At 47.9% G+C, this 11,064-nt stretch overlaps 1 protein-coding gene across 1 annotated transcript; it reads right to left on the bottom strand.

Moving 5' to 3' along the window:
* Nucleotides 1-9,694: 9,694 nt before the first annotated feature.
* On the bottom strand, nt 9,695-9,942 carry N7446_012144 (uncharacterized protein; the record flags this gene model as incomplete). The annotated part of the gene is made up of 2 exons (XM_058520886.1): nt 9,695-9,787; nt 9,823-9,942. The coding sequence occupies 2 exons, from the start codon at nt 9,940-9,942 to the stop codon at nt 9,695-9,697; spliced, it is 213 nt and encodes a 70-aa protein (XP_058366252.1).
* Between the last annotated feature and the right edge of the window lie 1,122 nt (nt 9,943-11,064).

Below are 11,064 nucleotides of genomic sequence, written 5' to 3'. Positions count from 1 at the left end.
AAGAAAATCGAAAAGAAAAGGTATCTATCTTAACCATGATCACAAGTTCAAAAGTTGACTTTTCCCGTCCGTCAACAAGGACGGCCAAGCTTCAACGGGTTGACGGGTTGAGTACCCGTGCCCGCGCGACCGCGGCCTGACGCTTTCCGCAGCCTAGAGGGACAGAACCACACAGCGCAGACAATCAACACTCGAGCGAGGCCAGAAAATTTCCATGTTTTTTAGATGAAAATGTGAGCGCTCTTGGTAAGATCAAAGAACGAACAGCTTCCATTGCCTCAGTATTAGGACCGTAGATTCAACAGTGAGCCAACGTTTCTTAACCGACTCACTTTGATCTAATTCTCAAGATGACCCTAGCATTTTTAGTCGGTGGGCATCTAACATGACACCAAAAATTTCGCTGCAAATAGTTGCGGTAGAACGAAGGCATGAATTGCAACAGACCTCACTTAGGATAGCGTCGTGTCCTTGAACGTTTGCTCTACAATAGAGCACGTACGCGATGGGAGCCGAGAAACCTATAAATTCGCCCTCTCCCCCCAGCAATTTGTTCTACAACACTGTCACTTGCTGCGCAAAGTCGAGCAGGCCTTCGGTTCGAGGCACCTGATAAGTTCTTCCCTTTCACCTACTGGATTTCCAATGTACTGACATCTATACTGTAATTACGTTGTGGACTGACAAGCTAGAAAGTGCTTGTGAGAATGAGATTCCCACCAGGTCCACTATGCCACCCATGCCAGCCGGTCGAGAAGCAGATCGGGGTTAGCTGGTCAAAGTATCTATGCGAACATCTGTCCACCATAGCAACCGACCACTGTCCCGTCCCTGAATATATCGATGCAAAATAAAGACTTCCATACAGGTATGTAAATTTCAGCGCGCCCCTGTCCGAAACTAGACTTACTTCAGACAGGATGCGAAACAAGGATCTATGCATTCCGTCCAATGCACGCGCAAGGCCACGGAGCCCTTTTCCGTGTCTTCTTTCAGAACATGTGAGTTCTACATGTCTCGCCGATCGACAAGCTAATGATGGACAGGAGACCGTTGACAGCGCCCTAATGTGAGTCCGACCCAGCGGCGCCGTCAGTGCTCCGGGCAAGGTCATGGCTTACACACCATTTCTAGCCCTGCCACATCAAACCATGCAGCATGTCCTATGTGAAATACTGCAAATCAAAGGCGCGGGCCAACGACAGGATGCATAAGCTTCAGACGTTCGTTGTCCACGACGAGGTATGTGGAATATCGCTCCTTCTGCTGCGCCGGGTCCGATGATTTGTGCCAAGTCTGTGCTCCAGACACGAACACTACTGACATCTTCATGCCGTTGCAGGAGCAGCCCATCGCCAACCGTGCAAGGTCTCGTGGCGAGTTACCTATTCCCGCCGACTCAGATAAGACCAAGGAGCCGACGCGCCATCGCGTCTTCCCCCTCCTCACCGCCTTTTCACACGACTTGAGTGCCTCAGCCTCTCGCCGCCTATGGGAAGCGGTCTCCTTTTACGACTGTACAATTTCTTGTCATGGGCGGGTTCGTCACGCGCATTTGCCGTCTTGTGAACTTGCCCGTGCATCCAGCGCGGCTTCTCGAAGCGACAGCCGGAGAGTGCGACGAACATGGATACAACATGGCGTGTTGGTGACTGCATTGCAGAACAGAATTGGCAGTGATCTAGTTGGTAAGCCGGTATGATGACGATCCTAATTGACCATCTGTCTCAACCGTACACTCGGGGAATTCTTCATGAACAACGTAAAGCACGACACCTCGTCCAACTGGATCAACAATTGCTGACTCGGGTCTCACAACAGGAGGCTCCCTCATATTCCCACACTCGAATTCGAAGCGATCAACTGTCTTGTCTGCTCAACCTCTCCTGCACCAACACCATCGCATGCTCTGTTTCTTCCTCATGACTAACGGTGGCATCGATGGGTCTCTCCCTCGACGTTCTAGTCGATTTGGTTCATCAGATCACGCGTTGGTATGCTTACCTGATGCAAGACCCCACAGAGCGCATAGCAGTGTCTGTCTCTCGGCATTTGAACACCTACATGGGATAGCCTACTTGCGGCTTGGATCCCCGGCGTCCAGTGGGTGGCCATCGTTGTTCTTGGATGGCGTCTAGCGTCTTTTGAGCCTAAAACCCCTAAGAAACCGGGAGAAGCCAACGCAGCCAATGCTTTGTCTAGCTAGAGCCATATTTTCGTACTGGCGAGGTTGTTAGTCGAGACTGCTTGCATGGAGAAGGCGAGGAGAAAAATCCCGTCATTTCTAGCCAAATCAACTAACAATAGCCATGTCAGCTTCGAATCGATGGACAAGACCGCGGATGGCCAAACGATTGAGAGGACCCATGACCCAAGAACTACGTCTGAAAGAGTCATCTTGGTTCCTCTTCCTCTCCGGGTTGCTGAGCTTTTGGACATGTACGGGCGAGCGGGAACCACTCGGACATACACGGAGCTGCATGCTATCAGGATTGTTTGCTTTTCCCTGTTAGACAGAAGCTTGGCGATTTCATTCCTAAGCCTGTGTTTTTCTATCCAAGCCCGAGCACTACGTGCAAAGCCCATACACCTTGAATGTCAGAGCAGCTGGAGGTCAAGTTATCCAGTATCCTTCGTCCATTGAGACCGTCGTCTAACATATCGCAATTGGAGGCGCAAGCACGTCTTGCCAGCAAATCACCGATTCCTCTACGCCTCTGAGCTCACTGTGCTTTGACCATCTATGATGTATTTCTCCGCGCCCAAGACGATATCTGGCATATCACTGTTGAGCAATTCACCGTGAAGGTGGGTTTGATGTCTGTAACAGCACCACAAGAGCCGTCGGGTTGTAGGACCTCTGAATGTCCCGTACAGCCTATACGAATTATCTACCCCAGTAAGCGCTCATGTTACATTTGCTTGGGGAGGATTTGAGCGGATGCCTGCTAGGGTCACAGGCGGATGAGAACACTCCTGTAGAAATAACACCAGGTCCCGAGCGCTGATCGTGGAGAGTGCCTTTACCGGTTCTGATTCCAGATGGCTTGTTGGGCCCCGATCGGAATTCAGTCATGCCATATCAGCAGCGGAGCATGATTTATCGCATGTAGTGGGGAATAAGCCTCACAGAAGGTAACGACCGTTTCTTCGTCGCTGTAGTGGACTTCTACGAGAGATTGGTTGGATTTACTGGCGGGATATTATTCACAAAGTTGCGACGGCTCCTACATGTAGAAGGAGCGGGTCAGATATTCCCAAGCCAAAGCTACCAATGACATGTTAACCTCGAGAGAAAGAAACTCTCACTCTCGCAATCGCTCTATGATGTAGGCATTCTAGTGTAGAATAGGTTCGAGTGACTAGCAATAGTCATCTCAAGCAATTTCTTTGGCGACGCAAGAAACTGAGCCTATCACATAAGCATCTTGAATTGAACCCATGATCAGATTTTCTAGACACATCGCATGGGTCTACACTTCGTATTTCTGATCTTGAGTGTGCAGTATATTGCGTGATCAGAGTTGCACAATTCTTGAATTGGATCATCTCAATTGAGTTGGAGGCCGTAGTCAAGACGTGACCAACAGGGATCAAAATTGCTTTGCAGAATCAAAAAAAAAGGAATTGAAATTTCTATGATGTGGGTGACATGGCAAGAAACCGCGCTGCCTCCATGAGACGTTGACCACCCCTCCCTTCACCGCCCGACCGTTCACAACAGTGATGTTTCGGTACACACATTTCACCACATCGACATCAACACTGAGCAACAACACACCAACACCAACATCAAACATCAACATCAACATCAAACACCAACATCAAACATCAACATCAAACATCAACATCAAACATCAACATCAAACATCAACATCAAACATCAACATCAAACATCAACATCAAACATCAACATCAAACATCAACATTCAACATCAACATTCAACATCAAACATCAACATCAAACATCAACATCAAACATCAACACATCAACACATCAACACATCAACACATCAACACATCAACACATCAACACATCAACACATCAACACATCAACACATCAACACATCAACACATCAACACATCAACACATCAACACATCAACACATCAACACATCAACACATCAAAACACCACCACATCAACACTCTCACCAATTCTCACCAACATGTTTGCCCTACGCCTGAATGAAGGGTGTCAATTTCACTACGCGAAAGGACTATCGGACCGCAAACCATCAGTGCAGAACATTTGGGAACCTCCCCTTTGATAAAAATGACACTTTCGTTGTTATATAATGTTGGCCATTGAATTTGGGACGATCTATCTAGGGCTCATTCTATCTGTCCAATGATGATCCTTCGGAAAAAGCAACAGACTATGAGGAGGTTGGGCAGGTCTTTGCTTCTTCGAATACTGTTGAATATCGAATACTGGTCTCTAACACCACGAAGAAGTGCCTGCACATTGCTAGAGGGCTTGTTAACGCAGCAATCCCCTGCAGAGCACGTTTGTTGACGCAGAGCTCGTCCTGCGAAGCACCTTTTTACACTCGCGGGGCTCAGGGCAGCGAGGGAGCACATTTTTACACTCGCGGGGCTCATGGCAACGAGGGAGCACACTCTTACACTCGCGGGGCTCAGGGCAGCGAGGGAGCACATTTTTACATACACAGGGCTCATTGGCTGTGAGGGAGCACATTTTTACAGTCACAGGGCTCATTGGCTGTGAGGGAGCACATTTTTACATACACAGGGCTCATTGGCTGTGAGGGAGCACATTTTTACAGTCACAGAGCTCATTGGCTGTGAGGGAGCACATTTTTACAGTCACAGGGCTCATTGGCTGTGAGGGAGCGCAAATCTTACATCGCTGGGCTCGTGGCAGCGACAGCCGTGGTCACGGAAGGTCTGGAGTTCTTGGTTTCGCAGAGCCCATCCTGCGAGGCACACTTGATCACGCAGAGCCCATCCTGCGAAGCACACTTGTTGACGCAGAGCCCATCCTGCGGAGACTCTTGGTGTCGCAGATGTCCCTGCGAGGCGCTTTGTTGACGCAGGACCTAGGCTGCGGAGAACTTGGTAATGCAGCGGTCTCCTGCAGAGAACTTGTTAATGCAGCGGTCTCCTGCAGAGAACTTGTTAACGCAGCGGTCTCCTGCGGGTCTCACTTGTCATCACAGCGCCCCCCTGCGAGGTAGTCTTGTTTTCGCAGCACCTCCCTGCGAGGATTATTTTTGACGCAGACCTATCCTGCGGGGTAGTCTTGTTTTCGCAGCACCCCCTGCGAGGATTATTGTTCACGCAGACCTATCCTGCGAGGTAGTCTTGTTTTCGCAGCACCTCCCTGCGAGGATTATTGTTGACGCAGACCTATCCTGCGAGGTAGTCTTGTTTTCGCAGCACCTCCCTGCGAGGATTGTTGTTAACGCAGACCTATCCTGCGAGGTAGTCTTGTTTTCGCAGCACCTCCCTGCGAGGATTATTGTTGACGCAGACCTATCCTGCGAGGTAGTCTTGTTGACGCAGCACCTCCCTGCGAGGATTGTTGTTCACGCAGACCTATCCTGCGAAGCACCTTTTTACGCTCGCGGGGCTCATGGCAGCGAGGGAGCACAGTCTTACATCGCTGGGCTCGTGGCAGCGACAGCCGTGGTCACGGAAGCTCTCAAGCCCGCAGGCAAGAGAGGGACACTATGATGCATCAAAGAGTGAGGACCAAAGTGTGAGGATGGAAGTCCTGAGAATTTTGCGCTGGGAATCCGACCCCTTTTATAATTTTTCGGTCAAGTCTCTACCATGGAACCATTGCGCCGAGGGTAGCGAGAATCACTGTCCTGGTTGGCGCTGAAGCAAGTCGAACGACGTTGAAACGGTGTCTGGACACCTTGTGGCCCGCAGATTCATGTTTCGACCTGGGACCATTTCTCTCAAATCTTGCGTTGAGCATGGTGAACCGCTTTCATCAACTGTTGAAAGAAAGCAACGCGGCAAAAATGTGATTCCTACATATTGTTGAATTTGCAATTAAATCGCTCAACGCGGTGGCACCCTACATCTGCCCGTTTAGCCACGGTCACCGTCTGTTTCATGAGGGTTGATGTGCTCAACAGATGCCAAAATAATAGGTTGGAAAATTTCTGGTTGACAGAAACGCTGGACTGTACCTGCGGTTGGCCGGAGGATCCTTTGGTCTCGCTCGAATCAATCCTGTTCATCCTTGGCCCCGCGCCGCTGAACGTTGTTTCTTCCCTGTCTACTCGCAGCCAGCTAATGTTGCTTTTACCAGAATCTCTACTCCCTTACCGCACAGATAATGACATACTCTCAAGCTCAGAATGTGGATTGTCCTTCTTTGGGAGGGCATAAACAAAAGTCCAGAGCTTATTGGAAAGTTTCCATAGGAAACCGAGCCTAGGACAACCATGTGAAATGTGCAACCAGGCCCACGAGCTAGGTTCACGTGATCGCCACCCCCTCGCAAGATTGCAACGCTACTATCACATTGATCAGACTCTGGATACAAATAGCACCCGACGGACCAATCAAACACAATGCGCGAATTTAGACAGACGCAGGTACGGTTCTGCGATGCAGATCCCAGCGACGACCCACGGGACACTAGTTCAAGGAGGTTCTATTTATGGCCCGGAGAAAAAGTGAAGGATTTGCAAAGGTCCAGACCGATCCACAAGCCCAAACTTGACGGCCGTCAGTGTCCGATCGAAAAGGACTCTGTTGCTTAGGAGGTACGGCCGAGGTACGGTCCAGGCAGGTGAGGTATTTGGAATACCACGCGGAATTCTGGCAACAGAATGGTAGGCTAAATCCCGATCCGTGGTTATGCTTTCCTGGTTCCTGTCACAGGAGAATAATTCTCCTGTCAAGTGGCAAGTTGCTCCTTGTCTATCAGGTGTGTCGAACGTTCTAGAAGTTTTGACTTCTGTCCTGCATAAAGCTTCCCCGTAGATATTGTACTCTCTTTGAATCCGACACAACCCCATCATCAGCCCCATTCAATGGCCAGTCCGATATATCTAGCGGAGAGCTTGTAGAAACTATGCCAATCATGGACGGATCTCATGAGCTTATGTAAACATATCTCCGGTTTTTGCACTAAAACCGAGGAACCGATTGGCTCCCGAAAATGGGTTGAGGTTTTGGGCCGGCCCTCCTGCGGCCCCTAAACTTTATCTCAATTACCCTCCGCATCTTGATTACGACGGTAGCGAGAGAATCTTTCTAGCACACTGCTGGTCTCTTCGAATTCCCCGTACATGGGCAGGTCGAGACTGTCGTGAATCTGCCCCAATTCTCTGGGCTTTTCTTTTGGGCTGTAGGGCTTAATCACGAGCAACCCAGAAAGCAAGTGGGGCAGAAGCCTGGGCCTGAATCCTTCATGACGACCGCATTCTCTCACCGAGCAGGCGATTCCATGGGTCGTCCAAACTAAGCAGTCGAATGATTTGCGGTTCCGCTAATGATCCTCAGCTGCCCTCGTGATTCCACGGTCTCTGTCAAACTAATTTCCTCCTGACTTGGGTGTAGGTCAAAACAAATCGTACGCTTCACCCCAAAGATTACCCTGCTTTCGACCATCGATCCTATTAAATCCAAGTAGACGTATTACCTTGAGCCAACAAGAATGCCGTATTTCCATTTTCCCAGAGCCCCCTTGCTACCGTGTCCTGTCTCCCTACGGGAACACTCATAGTATCGTGAATCCTTACACGCTGTCCGCAGTACTTACCGGGCCAAATAACACTTCGATGAAATCCTCATGGTTTTGCATGACAAGGATGAAAATGTGTAGGCGGGCATGTTCCAAGGGCACCACCATCGTGCTCGAGTCCTTTGACTTTGGGACATCCTCTATATTATTGTCATTCCAAAGAAGGGCGATTGCGACTACCTCTACGGAATACATGGAACGATATACAACTACGCTTATATTCCTCATGCTGAGGCTTCATTGCTGATCGCAGCCTTTGATGTAGGAACATGCACCAGGACTAGTTAATGTTGTAGTTCAAAAGGAAATTTTAAATTGTACTGAACTAGAGGGAATAACCGAGGCTATATATACACAAGAGCAGATCAAGTTGATTGGAAATCAAATTGTTTCTTCGTATAGACACCTCGGGATTAATTCCGATGGTACGGCTTGGTTCCTGATCTGCACCAGCCTCAGATCACAACAGAATGAAGAATCTGGTGGAAAACTGTAGTCTCATTGATGATGGATGGATGCTCTCCCTAGAAGGAGAAGGCTGCATGCAAGCTTCCTAGGGCATTTGCGACACCTTAGGCCAATAATACGTCTCAAAAGCCGTACTTCATCCGACCAATAAGATCTCGATGACTCTGTCTTTTATTACTACCAATTTCAAGCTATTTATGCTATTCACTAATGACTAATCCGCATATTCGGAGTATCCATTTCTCCGGTTCTCTTCCAGTATTCATGAACTTGCATTGACAATACGCTACAGTCACGGGTTCCACCACTACACTATTAAATTGAATTGAATTCCGAGGTTTCTGCCAGGCAGTATGAAAAGTGGGTCCTAAGGCCCGAAGTACCGGAGGTCAAATACTTTTGTTACACCACTGTATCAATCGGGTCTCAGGGCGTAGTTGCACTTTCTGCGAATTTGATTTTCTAAGATTTAATTCGTCTTCAGAGGCAATCCAAATATATGGGAATAGGTTGTCGGGCCTTGTCCATATATCACCGTAATGGGATACAAGATGAAGTCCAACTGTTTTCAAAGAGCACGTTCATTCCTATAGATAGTGCACAATTAATTTCAATGATGTGGCTTGGTCCTAGTCTGCACGAGTTTCAAACCACAACATTCCTAAATCGTCATTCTGATAGGGGAGCTTATCGCAACGCTGCTATATACATAATTCATGCGCTTCCAGTTCAGTGAGACAAATCAATATCCGAAAGGTCACACAGACACTCTGGTTTCATTTCGATTTCACGTCTTCTCGTCACTTGTATAATAACGCAGATACTTGCAGAAACGGTATTTGCAAAAGCGTTCCCTTAGGTGCTATGCTCTTTTCTTCTTTCTCAATCATCGAGCTGGAAAAACAAATTTATTTGCAGAGCGTTACAAACTCCAACTACTTATGACCTAGGGTCCTACCTAGAAAGAAAGATTAAGGTATAGCACTGGATACCATTTTTGTAATTTGCTGTAAAACGTGTACTCCATTTGTCGTATCTGAAATACGACGAGCGGCGGTGGTTTACCCGTCGGACACATTTTTGTATATTTATGCATTGCCTTTCAATAGATTTAATTGGTACCAGTAGACAGCAGCGGCTGCTGATCAGAGAAGTGGTTAGCCTGTAGAAGCAATGAATCCGAAAGGGTTGGTCGTGTAGGGTATTGCAGAAAGAAGTGATATTGGATCACATACTGTTGGTATCACCAGCTAGGTACCGTGTACACAGTTAAGTGAACAGTGTTTATGCTCCTAAAGCGAAAGTTGATTGATTCATGTAGATAGATGTGTGTTTCAGGTCATCTCAGGTTCTAAGATACCCCTTAATCCCATGCACGGACACTCGGCGGTCACAACACCGGAGCCGCAGCTCCGCGCAAGAATGCGTACACCAAGAACGGGACGTTATGTCCCGACACATACCGATGGTTATTATGCTGTGACCCAAAGCCACATCAGTCATAGAAACGAAGTTGATAGACAAAGTTTGGTCTCCAACCAAATTCAACAATCTGCGTACCACCACGGCCTGCAACACTTGAGGTGGTCTGGACGGGTTGAAAATTGCCATTTATGACTGTACCAACTTCGAAGCGGCGCGTGTTGCCCCCCAGTTGCGTAAGCCAACGTAGCCGATGTCGGTGTCGAGATCTTGAACAGTATTATAATGGAATACGTAGACTTCGATATCGGGTTCATCCATCATTGAAACATAAAACGATGATTCACCCCGCCTTGGAGGGGCCTCTCCCCGTTCAAGCCAGACTGCATTGTCTCTCGCGAGTAAGTTTTGAATTTCCATTTGGCTTGTTGGTTCAGCGTTGTCAATCCTATGATACGGATTTGAGCTGAACCAATGCTGAATCGTACGACTTTCCAAGCAGTTTCCTTCTGCCGGGCACAGCCACGGGAGGGCAGCAATGACATGAGTGAGAGAAAGGAAAGTAAGAAGGCTGAAAATCATCATGACGGTTACTGCGATGGATGGAGCACAATCGGAATGAGAGATGTTAAGAGCTACAATGAGAGGGGGAGGAAACTTAACTTTATATGACCAGCAGGAATACGGGAGCTGGATCTCCTTAAGTTTCAGTAGGATACAGAGATTGGCTGAGATGTTTTTCGAATGGCTTAGTTATTAGGTATCCCTTAACCCGGCCGCTAATGCATTTTAGCGGTATTTTTTGTAATATATCTCTTACGGCCTGTCATTGGGTTACAAATTCTACCGCCTTACGCCTTTACATACATTAAAGTACTTCTTATTGGTGGCAGAAAAGTGGCGCTAAGGCGCACCCACAGCGGGGCGCGGTGTGGGTAGGCTGAAAGGCGCAGATATAAAGAGTACACAGTTTATCACTTCCCATTTAGTTCAATGCTCTGAGACAAATGCCTCGAACTAAGATGAATCAGCGCTTTATCCACCCTAAATGGTGGCGCGCGCTGGCGCACGCTGTGATCCTGAAACGAAAAACGCGCTGAAAAGTGTTGTGATATGAGGCTGGTGCAGATCAGGAACCAAGCCGAACCATCGGAATTAATCCCGAGATATGTATACGGAGAGCAAGTTGATTTCCAATCAACTTGCTCTTCTCGTTGTATATATAGTCTCAAGTTTCCCACCGAATAATAGATGAATCAATCTTCCTTTTGAATTACAACAAAAAGTGAAGCAAAATTGAGCGATAAGATGAAAGTCGGAGTGTTTGTTCTGGTAGGGCGCCAGACAATTATATGCACGTTCAATAGGATAAACCAATCATATGCATACCAAGCCGCCGTGCAGCAGGGGGCAGTGTAAAGACTAATTGGATGAGCACGGAAA

Source organism: Penicillium canescens (assembly GCF_028828765.1).
Source record: "Penicillium canescens strain IBT 15451 chromosome Unknown utg000010l_segment0_segment0, whole genome shotgun sequence".
Classification (NCBI taxonomy): domain Eukaryota; kingdom Fungi; phylum Ascomycota; class Eurotiomycetes; order Eurotiales; family Aspergillaceae; genus Penicillium; species Penicillium canescens.
Note: the sequence above shows the minus strand (reverse complement) of the source record. Positions and strands in the feature narration are given on the sequence as shown.